The following is a 14253-nucleotide window of genomic DNA, read 5'->3' on the forward strand; positions in this document are numbered from 1 at the left end:
CTCTCAATATTCATCATTTTCAGCGTTGTAGCGTTTGTGCAAGTATTCAAAAGTAAGTACTCGCTCTGGCAACAGACCAAGGGGGCCCTTGAGGGTGGTTGGGACCTGACATGCAATGTTGTGTCTCTTCTCTCTCTGCCTCTCTCTTTCATTGTGCTCAGTTCAGTTTCTCTCAAGTGAAGTGAAGTAACCTTGTGTTTGTGCGAAATACTAGATCTGAGCTAAAATCCTTAAACCCTTCCGTTGCACATGACACATTGTACCCATTGTTTGTGCAATTCAAAAGCAAATACCTGTCTGGTGACGGAGTGGTGGGCCCTTGAGAGGGTGGGTTACTCTAAAGGTCAAGAGACTTTTTCGAAGGAAAGAACTAACTAGTATGGGCTAAAAAGGGGTGGTTGGATTAGTGTGATACCTGATTTAGTGCATGTTTATTGTCCTTTGCATTTGACATGTATTCTAATGTGTTTTGAGAGTAAGAGTATAGGCCATACAATAGGCATATTTTGAGGTGTTTGCCAGTATAGGATGTGTAAGGGGGATAACAGGTCATGTATGAATGTTTATTGTTTATCAAAAGGTGCAAGCTGAAATGCTGGGTTTCTTGCTCACACATTTTTGACAGCATTTTCTTAACTTCCATTTGTTTTTTGAACTCGTTGCCAGGCTGGCAAGAATGTCAAAACAGCTAAAGAGACCATTGTTCCAGAACCTGATTACAGAATACCAATTGTCCTTCTAGGTGATTTTCGTTGTCAATTGTGCTGTGTGTGTTTGTCGGCCTTGGTTGTTCCGTCAAGACCCAGCTGTGCCTTCTATGTGCTTATTGTCTGCCCGTCTTGTTATGGTTTTAAGCCCGATCATGTTATGGCATGTTTTTTTTTCCTGCCTGGATAAGATTTGAAACTATTGAGTTCAAAAGTCCCATTCTTTAAAATTTTTCTGGTTTTCCTAAAAATCAACGGATGAGTGCTTCACATTTTGCTTTATTGTTTGGTCAAACACAACTTTAAATATTGAAACCTGTCTGTCAGGTGGTGCAGCTGCATTGGTTTATGCAGACAATATGTTGGCTGCAGCACCCGTGGGTCTCCTTGGGTTGTTATTGCTTTTCCAGGTATTTCATATATTTATATGCAAGCTTGAAATACCTGACTTACACTTCAAGGAGATGCAGACTAATCTTTTTGATGAGCAAAATCTGATTGCACCTTTCCATTTGATTGGGGGCTTCTGAATGCGCATGATGTTTACTTAATAATCAAAGTTGACTCTTATGAACTGTTTGTAGTTCATGATTATTGCTTGTGATTCTTTCTTGATACTTGCAGACTACTCGTGTTCGGTTTGTGTTTGACGATGAAGCGTTGGTATGTGAATTGTTTCTGTTGCAATTTCAAGTACATATGATAGTTGGTTTTTGAAGAAAGCCATTTTCTTCACATATTACTCTGCTGTTGATGTCATGTAGGAAGTAAAAGTTGGCGAGGAACTCACAGAATCTGGAGAGAATGTTTTTGTTGGGGGCAAAAACAGATGGAAGTGAGTTGATTTGTTTCATTCAAATCATTTTCTTGTCAGAGATGTGCTTCATCTTGTGAATGAAAAAGTAAGATGAAGTGGACGTACTTTTAGTTTAAATAGGTTTATGTCATCGCATAACTTTTATCCTCGGATTCACCCCTTGCCCTCTCTCTCAAGTTGCCCCATTTTTTGACCTTGGGAATCCTACTTAACTTGAAATCGAGGGTAAGCGAGCAAAGTGCTATGTATTTTAGGGAGAAGAAGGATGTCATGAGACAGAGCAGCTGTAAAGAGTAGAGCTAATAAACTGTTCAAATTTTGAGGAAGGAAGATTGGCAAGTGGGCAATCTACAGAGGAGGGAAAGCTGTTAAGCAAGAATTTGATAATCAATGAAGCTGTCATGCAGCAGATGATACCCTAATTTCCATATCTTAACACATGGTTATTCACTTGTGTGAGATGTAGCTCATTTTAAGAGACGACTTTTTAGATTTTAGTCATGTTTTATTTTCTTTCATTTGCTGTTTTTGGTATAAATACTGTATTTGATCTGCTCAATTGGTGGAGTTTGGCCTTCCGTGAAGATTGATGTCACTTTCTTCTTTCGTCTTGTTTTCTTGTCAGATTGATCTTTGAGGTAACCGGGGATTGTTTGTATGACGTTAAAACTTCTTCTTCTTGTCTATGTATTCGGTTTGAGGGGACTTAAGTATGGAATCAGAGAGGTACCCTCTGCATGGATGAGGGACACAGACTGACATAGGAAAAGCAATCTCGTTAAGAGCACCTTAAGGCTGGAACAAAACCATGGTGCCAGCAATGAAAGTATGCTCAGGCAGCACAAAAGGGGTGCCCTCTCTGCTTTTATCTGCGGCCATAATCATCAGTTTTTCGATCTCTTTGCTGCTATTCTGCCATGTTTTTGGCCGTATCTTCTACAGCCATACCTGCTTTTCTGAGCCGCTCACATCGGTGTGCAAATCAACCCAAATCTCTCCTTTGGTGGCTGTTCGCAGCCTACATTGAGAAGAATTAAGTTGCTACATCTCTGCCCTGGACGTGCTTGCGGTTACCTCGGGAGTGAATGGCTTCATGTCATTCATTGAAGTTTCACCTTTGTAGATTCCTTTTATGCAACAAAAAGAAACTACCATTCCGGAACTGGTATGGGAGACCTTTGAGAGCGTAGTTTGGGACCTTATTGGTGTATGGTTCATGATTAGTCGGCTGGCTTTGCAGCTGTCTGGCGGGTTTAGGGACAAGGACAAGCCTTCGCCAGAGAGACGATTTTTCTACAAATGAAGCACTGATTCGGCAGCCCCGAGCACTCAACTCACTGCCTAATTCACCCAACACTAATCCTTCGAAGAATTTTCTCCCTCAGGAGAGAGCAGGGTCTTTAACAAGGACTTGGACAGTAGTATTTTCAGTTGCCTTGGTGGCAGCTGGAGTAAGTGTTTGAGGGAACTCAAGTTCCCCAATCAGACCCTAGAGGGAGGAAGGGGACGTACCCTCTTGAGTCTCCAGGGATGAGGGGAGCCGACTGACATAGGAATGTTGATCTCCTTTTCAAGAGTGCCTAGGGCTGGAACAAAACCATGATGCCAGCGTAAAAGGTGTGCTCGCGAAGCACAAAAGGCACTGGTAATCATAGGGTGCGCACATGCGCATGTTTTCAGGGTCCAGCCAGTGAAGATTCTGCTCGACCCCATCAGATTCTGCCCGCTTTCATGAACGTTGGCAAACTCCTATCGCCGGTGACCAGGACGTCAATGGGAGGCCCTAGCCGATTGCCAAGGTTCAACAACCAGTGGGGTGCTCACAGACCAGATTTAGCTTGCAGCAATTAATGCAAGGGTACTTTGGGCTACACAACACACCCTCTTGAGGCTGCAAGCGTCAGCACTTTTGGCCGTTCACCATCTACAGTCATCATTGCTGCTGTTTTGGCCGGCAATTGGAGCTGCATGTGTGTGATCAGTAGTTCTTTGGTCCGATTGAGATTTAGCAACCTGAACGGCCGGCACTGGTGCATGTGCGCAGGCTATCAGCTCAACCCCCCCCCCCCTTTCTTCCCCCCCAATCACCACCAGCAGCACCGACTTTAAAAGGATCAAATTGTTTGTTGAATCCGATGGTCACCTTGAGGAGTTCTTCTGCAGCCAGTGGCTTGCTCGCTCAGTAGTTTCGCAATATTCTTCTATTCTGATGTGATTTTAGAATGCATTAATGTCACTTTGTCTATCTGCTTATTCCATGTGCTGTCTGCAGGTATTCCACCTTCGTTAATTGGGAGATGTGGTGGCCCAATTTTCCAGTTCTTGTTTACTTCAAAGAGACTCAAACAAAACCTGATGGCCAAGTCCACTTTTTTCCTGTGATTTTTGTAAGTGGTGGAGTGCTTAAATCAACATTCTATGCATTATTTTCCATACATATTGCCTTTGAGACAAGAAAGAGTTTTGGCTGAATTGCTAGAAGTGATCTTTTCTTATAGCTGAAGTCTTTTCTGGCTTGCATGTAAGCTTTAAGTCGTCTAGAAACAAGGTTTTCCTGCGTTGTACTCGAAAGGAAAATTCTGAAGTTTGTTTCAGGTACTTACCTTGAATGTCTATTTGATTTTTATCAGAATGGAAAGCAGCTATATGATGTAATGGTCGAGCGAGCAGGGCGATCGGTAAACAGTTTACCAAAGTAACTGTCTTGGTAAATACCACTATTTGTGTATACATATTGTAAGCCTAAATTTGTACGTGATTTTGCCTTGTATAATTTTCTTGCGCCCCAATTTGTGCATGTTATTGAGCACAGTTAGAACATTAAAATGAAGCATTGTTTGTGTATTTTTACTGGGCACTGGATTTTAAAGGCAATGTTCTGAGGTGAGGTGCCCCTGGTCTTGGGGAGCTAGAGGTGTGTTGAGCATAAGGCAGTCTTTAACATGAACTTATCCAGCAACACAATCTTGTCTGAGCTTGGACTGATTTATTGGCACTGTCCTCAAAAGATGGAGAAAAGCTGCAGTCAACTATGGTTGTGACCCAGTTCAAAAGAGAAACTGCTTATTGCGACTCCGATTCTTCTCTCAGCAGCCTACAGTGCTGCCCCTTTCCGCTGTTTCCTGTCTCGTGACTCCCTCTGCCGGTGCTGTTCCGCATTGGCATGGTCGTGTTAGCGTGCATGCCCACCCTGCTCATATCAAGGTTAATGACACAAGCTAGCTGTGGAAAGTCCCCTTCCCTACTTGGAAGAAGAGGATAAGGATGCTGAGGTTGCACCACAATGTTACACCCTCAGCATCACTTCAGCAGTAGTGTAGTGATCACCAGTCCCATTGTCGGCACCGGTTCACCTGCAGCCACCCAAGCTTGATGAGAGTCGTGATGGCAACACAGGTACTTGTATGTATGATGTCTCATGTATGTACCTACCTCCATGATTTTTGTATTGTTGTACCTATTCAGGATCATCTTGCTCTCTTGTAGACCACATCTTTGCTGGATAAGCCTAGCTAGTTCGCCAACTTGCCCACTTGTCACCAGGATAATGCCTTCCATAGGCTTAAGATAACATCTCCTTTTAATCTTCCTCATAGAGATACGTTTATAGTCTAGCCTGTTTAAAGGCTTTCTGAATAAGAATAAGTAGTGTGCGTGCCTTTAACATACCCTTTTGAGTACTGCATTGAGCTCTCTCTCTCTCTCTCTCTCTCTCTCTCTCTCTCTCTCTCTCTCTACGCCCACGACTGCAGAGGACTACACAGCATCGGCGGAGGCTGCATCAGAGGATTCGGATCACTTTGGCTCGACATGCACGACGCCCGGTCAGACTACTGACCATGGAGGAGATTGATGAGATCCGCCAGCGACCGATGCTGGATCTCTTGTGATCTTGCTATCCCAGCTAGCTGCTGTTCTGACTTTGTATCAGATCCACCACATTGTAACTTTCTGGTCTCATAGGTCACTTTGGCCTTTTGAAGACGTTAATATAACATTTCATTTCATTTCATTTCTCCCCCCGCTGCCCCTGCACACACCCCCCCCCCCCCCCCCCCCCCCCCCCCCCCCCCCCCGCGCAGTCCCTGCTCCCCCGCCCCCCGCTCTCCCGCTGCCCTTGCACCTGCCCCCCGCTTGCGCGCTGACCCTGCACCACCGCCCTCTGCTCGCGCGCTGCCCCTGCACCACCGCCCCCTGCTCGCGCCATAGTTACCCGGAACAGGAACGGGGAACGGGGAACGGGAACGGGAGGGTCTGGAACGGGATGGGAACGGGGAGGAGGAGGGGGGCCCGGAACGGTCCACCTAAAGTAAGACTTGAATTACCTGCATTCAGCTTAGTCCCAAGTAAACTCCTAAACAACCCCAAAACTGCCACCAAATCTGCCCCCTAACGTGCCCTCAAAGTGCACTAATTATGTTTCCCGAACAGCCCCAAATTTGCCCCCAAAAGCCCACTTTTTTTCCCCCAAAATCCCTACTTTTGCCTGTTCCGCCCCGCGTTTCGCCGTTCCGCCTCATGTTCCACCTCGTTCCCCCCATTCCGGAACACCGCCGGAACACCGTTCCGGTTACACCCCATTCCGGAACTGCATTCCGTTCCCATCTCCGTTTCGGGAACGGGACTCGTCCGGAACGCCGTTTCGAAACGTTTGGGCTGTGTTCCCCCTGTTCCCTGTTACACTGTCTCGCGCGCTGACCCTGCACCACCCGCCCCCTGCTCGCGCGCTGTCCTTGCACCCGCCCCCTGCTCGCGCGCTGTCCCGGCACCCCCACCCCCTGCTCCCATCCTCTGCTCACCCGTTGCCTCTGCACTTGCCCCTCGCTCGCGCGCTGCCCCTTGCACCCCCGCCCTCTGCTCGCGCGCCGCCCCTGCACCCGCCCCCTACTTGTAGAGTTGTGTCTCTCTCTCTCTCTCTCTCTCTCTCTCTCTCTCTCTCTCTCTCTCTCTCTCTCTCTCTCTCTCTCTCTCTCTCTCTCTATCGCGCTGTTATTATTATTATTTTTTTAACGGACTAACTTTTTAACCCTTATTTTTTAAGTCTATCGTTTCTTAACTTTAAGTTTTAAGTCTATCGTGTTGCCTCTCTCTCTCTCTCTCTCTCTCTCTCTCTCTCTCTCTCTCTCTCTCTCTCCCCTACCCCGTGCGCTGTCCCCCCCGCCCCCCCCCCCCCCCCCCCCCCCCCCCCCCCCCCCCTTCTCTCTCTCGCTCGTACTCTATCGCGTTTTTCCATTCTCTCTCTCTCCCCCCCCTCTCTCTCTCGTCCGTACTCCATCGCTGCCCCTCCCTTGCCATACCTCTTCGCGTTCCCCCCCCCCCCCCCCCCCCCCCCCCCCCCCCCCCCAGCTACCACGCCACATGAGCTTAGTGGCTCTTTGTCGGACGGCGATCAAGCATGAGGAAGCAGAACGATAAAGCCGACCCCCTAGAGGATGCCATTCAAAAGTGCAAAGAGGAAATTACGGAGACCATTACCAAGATGAACCGCAATCTCTTGGGCACAATAAACATGCTCGAAGGACACGTGCTGATCCGAGAGAGCAAGATAAATACGCTGGAAGACCGAGTGACGACTCAGGATGAAGAGATTGCGTCACTCAAGAAAGACCTCGCCGAAGCACGATCAAGAAACACACTGGAAGAGGGCGAACTGCAACCCTCAGTGTTCGAAGAAATCAACACGATCAAGGAGCAAGTACGGGCCATCAAAGAGGGAGAAGAGCAACAAAAAGAGATGACGACTTCTTGGGTGGATGTTCTTACCAAAACTCCACAGAAGGCCGATGAAGCCAAGAAATGGATCAAGGTGGCCAAGAAAGGAAAAGGCAAGGAGATAACGCCCACGTCCACACCCACTATCATTAATCAGACACTAGAGGAGGAGCAAAGAAGACGGGTGCGCGCGTTACATGTGAGAATTTGCGGTCTTAAAGACAAAAGGAATGTGGACGAAGAGGTAAAAGAACTCATGGCCTTAATGCGGGTTCATGAGCCGACGCACACAAGAGCATGGAGAGTGGGCAACATAAAGAAAAATGGAAGCAGCGAGGAAACCTCAAAAGAAAGAGCACTCATCCTCCGTTTTTCCTCCATGGAAGCGAAGAAGTCCTTCTTGAAGAAAAGACCAACTCTTAAAGAGACGGGCATCTTTCTCGGGGATGATCTCACCCTCTCGTAGATCGCTCATATGCAGGAAGTGATGCCGGAGATTAGAGCAGCAAGGGGAAAAGGCAAGATTGCCTTTTACCGAGATGGAAGAGTAGTAATACTAGAACGACGCTCCACATGACGGTGCGAGACTTATGGGACCACACTCAAAGTGGATGCGTGGAAGTGTAATGGATCTATGCGTCTTGATGTGGGTGCTTTTGAGGATAGCTTTACTGGAAGAGACATCATCTTTTACTCCGAGACACACCAGGCCCCCGGGCAATCCATGCCTCACATCAGTGGATACAGATGGGAGACAGCCTACAGATAGGAGACACGCTCAGAGCATAGAGGACAGGGCTCGGGGGGAGTGGCAGTGTTATTTAGAGAAGATCTGCAGCCATTGATACATATAGCCCGTAGGGATGAGCAGGCTAGGTACATGTGGGTGAGACTGAAAGCAGAGACATGCATATATCTTTACATTGCTATTTGCTACTTTTCCCCGAGTACATCAGTCTATGCATCACCCAGAGGACAGTCCCCTTTTTCTATTTTGGATGATGACATATGGGAGTTCTCTAGAGATGGTGACATTATCATTCTAGGGACTTCAATGCTAGGACTGCCCATCACCAGACAATGTTTTAATCATACTTCAGAGGAGATGCTGAGAGAGCTAGATGTTGTAGAGACGGGCCTGTCCAGACTATCACACGATGTGGAATATACTGAGTATGGGCAACACCTGATAGACATGGGCTCCGCACATGGATTGGCCATCTTGAATGGCGTACAGAGATTTCCTGCTGCTGCGGGAGGTTTTACATGCTTCCTACACAGACATGGAGCCAGCACAGTGGACTATGTCATGGCACAGCCGAATCTCATCTCTAGTATCCAGGATCTCACAGTTGGGCCCAGACCGATCGGAGTGGCAATGGATCATGCTCTGGTGTCGTGGATCATGCTCTGGTGTCGATGACCATCTCCTTCCAGTTCAGTGTAGCACACAGTCCACGGGTAACAGCCCCTACTCGCTACACCTTCACACGGGAGACGGATTCTGTATACATGGACGGGATCTATAGACGCCTATGCACTGAGGACCCGGGGCGACCTCTGGAGGAGCTAACTACTATACTGACACAGACATTACATGATGCAGCAGCAGAGGCATACCCACACACCCAGCCTGAGCAGAGCCGCCGATCAGGGAGCATGCCTCAGAACAGCTGGTACGATGATGAGTGCTGCCAGACTAGAGCCAGACTTCAGAGGGGGGTGCTTTTGGGGGACGTCACTCATAGACAGTCACAGATTGACTTCCGACGCTTGGTGCAGCGGAAGAAGAGGGCTTTTTTGGCTCGACTCAAGCAGGATCTATACCAGCTATTCTTGAGTCAGGACTCGCGTGAGGCGTGGCGGCTCTTTCATGAGCAGCCCCCCCCCCCCCCCCCCCCCCCCCCCCCCCTCTGCTATTTCCTCCACAAAGACCTGGGGTCAGTACGCATCATCTTTGTACACAGTACCTGGACAGCCGTCCCTCCCCAACCCCCCCGATCCATGCCCACACACATGTGCTTTTTTCACCGCTGAGATGGTGAAGAAAGCTATTGATAGGATGAGGACTGGGAGAGCTTATGATCATGATGGCTTAGTCGTTGAGCATTTCACTCATGCCAAAGACCTACTAGCAGAGCTTCTAGCAGTTATGTTTAACCGTGCCATGTGAGGGCCTACCGGACACTTGGAGCCTATCTACGATCGTACCTATCTTCAAGTCAGGAGACCCCATGGAGCCTGGGAATTATCGCACTATCATGATTGGACACACACTGGCACGGTTGTATGCATCCATTCTTAAGCAATAGCTGAGTAGATGGGCAGAGAGGGAAGGAATGCGTGCAGCTGGGCAGGCAGGGTTCAGGAGAGGCTTCTCTACTCTTGACCATATCTTGACACTCAGGGCCATCATCGAGGAAGGCAGATCTCATGGGAGACGGATCTATTGTAGCTTTGTGGACTTCCGCAAAGCTTTTGACAGAGTACCCAGAGCTAGATTGATGCGCAGATTGCAGGAAATGGGAGTACCACAGAGCTTATTTGGGGGATCATGGCATTGTACAGATCAGTAGTAGGGCATGTACGCACCCCTGAGGGACTTTCTCCACTATTGGGGTGAAGTAGGGTTGCCCGCTCTCTCCTACTCTTTTCGGTATGTATGTGGATGAGGTTTCTGACTACATTGAGAGCGATGGGGATAGAGGTGCATAGTTGGCAGGGACATGGATTCCACTTTTGTTATATGCTGATGATGTAGTGTTGATCTCCGAATCTCCATAGGGAATGCAACGTCAACTGGATGCTTTGCATAGGTTTGCCCACGAAAGTGGTTTGTCTGTCAACCTTGGTAAAACCAAGGTTATGGTGTTTAATACCACCCCACAGTGGATCAGGAGGTCAGTACCTACATTCACATACGGCCAGGAGACTGTGGAGTACACAGATGCTTACACTTACCTTGGAGTGGTTTTTAGCGGACCTGCATTCTCACTCAGAAGAGCAGCAGAGACCAGACTGACTAGAGCCCACGCAGCACTCGGTAGATTAGAGAAGATGTGTTCGCAGGTTCAGTTTCAGGAGCCTCGGACGAAGCTCTGGCTCTTTGACACTTTGGTGGCTTCAGCATTGCTCTATGGAGTTGAGATACGGAGACCTTCATTGGATCACCGCGGGAGGCCGGGTCGCACAGATGGATGGGGGAACATGGAGAAACCTCTGGTCTCTATGATCTCGCGGCTCATTAGAGCCAAGGCATCAGTACCACGGGCCATTATCCGAGCAGAGCTAGCAGCCCCCCCCACTAGTGGTGGAGGCGCTGACCAGATCACGAGCTAAAGGCTCCCGAATATATCTCCTTTAGCTCGTGACCCCCTCTCTCAGGTCGCCGGGTACTCAGGTCGCCCCAATGCGGGCAGGCTGCAGGCACAGCCCAGCGGGGTATCGTGCGGGCCGTGAGCCATCCCTCAAAGGGGGCCGCGAGCAGCAGACGTTTCAGCAGGTTACAGGACAGCAGGGCTTCGCCCCCGTATTACTTGGCACAGGTTTTTAGTGGTGCCCGCAGTTGGCTGTGGCATAGAACCCTCGTATTGGGAAACAGGTGGAAGCTTCATTGCGTTCAGCAGAGCTCGAGCAGGTGGAGGTTTTGGAGAGCTGTGTAAGAGCAGGTTGCAGGCAGACCGAGGGGTGTCTATCTGCATATTGTCTCCTTGATTCGTATCGCCCATAAGGGGCTGTGTTGTGTATGCCGCCTGGTCTCAGCTGAGCCAGCGCTGGCTTTGGTTTCTTGGATTCCGAATGTATGCAGCAGGTTTTCTGATCCGGGTTGACACTACCCGAGGTATGTATGTTGTTGAGGGGGTCACGAGCTCAAGGCTCCCGAATATATCTCCTTTTGGTTGCGCAGTCATACCCGCCAGCAGGTGTCTGGATAAGGCCACCTGGTCTCAACCGAGCCAGAGTGAGCTAGTGCTTCCCATTGCTTTTGTTGCCGAGTATTGGCCTTGCGGGCTGGACTTGTGCCCTATCCGCCTGGACTCAGCCGAGCCAGAGCGTCGAGCTATACCCGCATCGCCAATGGAGGCAATGAGCGCTTCGCCAGTGGAGGCCCCATACGAAGGCAACCTTTGTGCTTACAAACAAGCGGATAACACAAATGGAAAGGGAGATGAAAGAATGGAAAGCAGAGACGGAGGGATGGTGGAAAGAGAAGGCGAACCTTCTTCAAATGTTTCTCAATGAAGGCGCGCAATGGAAGAAGGAGAAAGAGGACTTGTACGCAGAGCTACAAGCACTTAAGGTGGATTCACAAGCACTTAGAGAAGAGGTCACAGCCCTCAAGCGAGAGCTTGCGGATAGAGTAAGCAGTGGACTGGAAGAAGGGGAATTTCAGCCCTTGGTGATAGAGGAGATCAAGGTCATCAAGGAGCAGGTACGGATGATCACAGAGGAGGAGAAACACAAGGTGGTAAAGACGTCTTTGTGGATGGATGTGATGATGAAGACGCAAAAGAAGGCGGATGAGGCCGAGAAATGGATAGAAGTCGCTAAGAAAGGGAAAGGGAAAGAAACCACATCCGTCCCCACTCCCACAATCATCAACATGACTCTAGAAGAAGAGCAACGAAGGAAAACTAGAGCCTTGCATATAAGAGTAAGCGGTCTAAAAAGACCGAGATGATGTGGAAGGGGAAGTCAAAGGACTTCTCTGCATGATGGGTAGTGAGGCTACTCATACAAAGGCATGGAGGCCCGAGGGTAGGGAAGAAGACACAAGGCAATGGGGAGACTTCAAAAGGGAGAGCTTTAATCATCCGTTTCCCGTCCATGGAGGCAAAGAAGGACTTCTTGAAGAAGCGCCCTACACTAAAGAAAACAGGCATATTCCTTGGAGATGACCTCACTCTCACACAGCTTGCGCATATGAGAGAGGTAATGCCAGAGATTCAAGTGGCAAGGGAGAAGGGAAAGACGGCCTTCTACAGAGATGGCCGGGTGGTGATTGTAGAGCGGCACTCCACATGACGGTGCGAGACCTATGGGACCACACTCAAAGTTGCCACTTGGAATTGTAATGGATCTATGCGCCTTGATGTGGGTGCCTTTGAGGATAGTTTTACTGGAAGAGACATCGTCTTCTACTCTGAGACACATCAGGCCCCGGGGCAATCTATGCCTCACATTAGTGGATATAGATGGGAGACAGCCTGTAGACAGGAGACGCGACAGAGCACAGAGGGCGGGGCTCTGAGACACATCAGGCCCCGAGGCAATCTATGCCTCACATTAGTGGATATAGATGGGAGACAACCTGTAGACATGAGACACGATCAAAGCACAGAGGGCGGGGCTCAGGAAGAGTGGCAGTGTTATTCAGGGAGGAGTTGTAGCCATTGAGACATATGGCCCGCAGGGATGAGCAAGCTAGGTACATGTGGGTGAGATTGAGAGCAGAGACAGGCAGATATCTTTACATTGCTATTTGCTACTTTCCCCCGAGTACGTCAGTTTATGCACCACCCAGAGGACAGTCCCCCTTCTCTATTTTGGATGATGACATATGGGAGTTCTCTAGAGATGGTGACATCATCATTCTAGGGGATTTCAATGCTAGGACTGCCCATCATCAGACAGTATTTTATGATACTTCAGAGGAGATGCTGAGAGAGTTGGATGTTGTAGAGACGGGCCTATCCAGACTATCACGGGATGGAGAACACATTGAGTATGGACGACACTTGATAGACATGGGGACTGCACATGGATTGGCCATCTTGAATGGCCTACAGAGATTTCCCGCTGTGGGGGGTTTTACATGCTTTCCACACAGATATGGAGCCAGCACAATGGATTATATCATGGCATAGCCGAGCCTCATCTCTCATATCCAGGATCTCACGGTTGGACCCAGTCCTGTGGGTGTGGCAGTAGATCATGCTCTTGTGTCGTTTACCATCTCTTTTCAGTTTAGTATAGCACACAGGCCACGGGCAGTAGCCTCTACTCGCTACACCTTCACGCGGGAGACGGACTCTGTATACATAGATGGGATCTACAGACGCCTGTGCGCAGAGGAGCCAGGGCGACCTTTGGAGCTTACTACTATTCTGACACAGACACTACATGGTGCAGCAGCAAAGGCATACCCACATACCCAGCCTGAGCAGAGACGCCGTTCGGGGAGCATGCCCCAAAACAGCTGGTATGATGAGGAATGCCGGGACACTAGAGCCAGACTTTAGAGGGAGGTACTTTTGGGGGACATCACTCACAGACAGTCACAGATTGACTTCCGACGCCTAGTGCGGGGGAAGAAGAGGGCATTTTTGGCTCGCCTAGAGCAGGATCTATACCAGCTATTCTTGAGTCAGGACTCGTGTGAGGCATGTCAGTTCTTTCATGAGCCCTCCCCCCCCCCCCCCCCCTGCCATTACTTCCACAGAGGCCTGGGGCCAATACGCATCATCTCTATACACAGTTCCTGAGCAGCCCTCCCTTCCCGACCCCCCTGATCCATGCCCACACATGTGCTTTTTTCACCGCTGAGATGGTGAGGAACGCCATTGACAGGATGAGGACCGGGAGAGCTTATGATCATGATGGCTTAGTGGCTGAGCATTTCACGCATGCCAGAGATCTACTAGCACAGCTTCTAGCAGTTGTGTTTAACCGTGCCATGTGTGAGGGCTTGCTTGATACTTGGAGCCTATCTACTATTGTACCTATCTTCAAGTCGGGAGACCCTATGGAGCCTGGGAATTATCGCACTATCATGATTGGACACACATTGGCACGGTTGTACGCATCTATTCTTGAGCAACAGTTGAGTAGATGGGCAGAGAGGGAGGGGATACGCGCAGCCGGGCAGGCAGGGTTCAAGAGGGGTTTTTCTACTCTTGACCATATCTTGACACTCAGAGCCATCATTGAGGAGGGCAGATCACATGGGAGACGGATCTATTGTAGCTTTGTGGATTGCCGCAAAGCATTTGACACAGTTTCCAGAGCTAGATTGAT

General features: G+C 49.2%; 1 protein-coding gene across 2 annotated transcripts in view; it reads left to right on the plus strand.

The window, feature by feature from the left end:
* Window positions 1-4368, plus strand: part of LOC147445985 (uncharacterized) — a 70512-nt gene extending 66144 nt beyond the window's left edge. The window contains exons 3-8 of one of the 2 annotated variants that reach the window (XM_086525307.1): window positions 667-742; window positions 1035-1117; window positions 1332-1370; window positions 1472-1542; window positions 3797-3911; window positions 4155-4368. In XM_086525307.1, coding sequence (XP_086381433.1) covers window positions 667-742; window positions 1035-1117; window positions 1332-1370; window positions 1472-1542; window positions 3797-3911; window positions 4155-4223 — 453 coding nt within the window. In that variant the 3' untranslated portion in view covers window positions 4224-4368. The remainder of the gene's footprint in view (window positions 1-666; window positions 743-1034; window positions 1118-1331; window positions 1371-1471; window positions 1543-3796; window positions 3912-4154) is intronic. The other variant, XM_086525308.1, reaches the window with a different exon arrangement.
* The last annotated feature ends 9885 nt before the right edge of the window (window positions 4369-14253 follow it).

The sequence above is a fragment of the Adiantum capillus-veneris genome, chromosome 12 (assembly GCF_014529385.1).
Source record: "Adiantum capillus-veneris isolate H3 chromosome 12, ASM1452938v2, whole genome shotgun sequence".
Lineage (NCBI taxonomy): Eukaryota > Viridiplantae > Streptophyta > Polypodiopsida > Polypodiales > Pteridaceae > Adiantum > Adiantum capillus-veneris.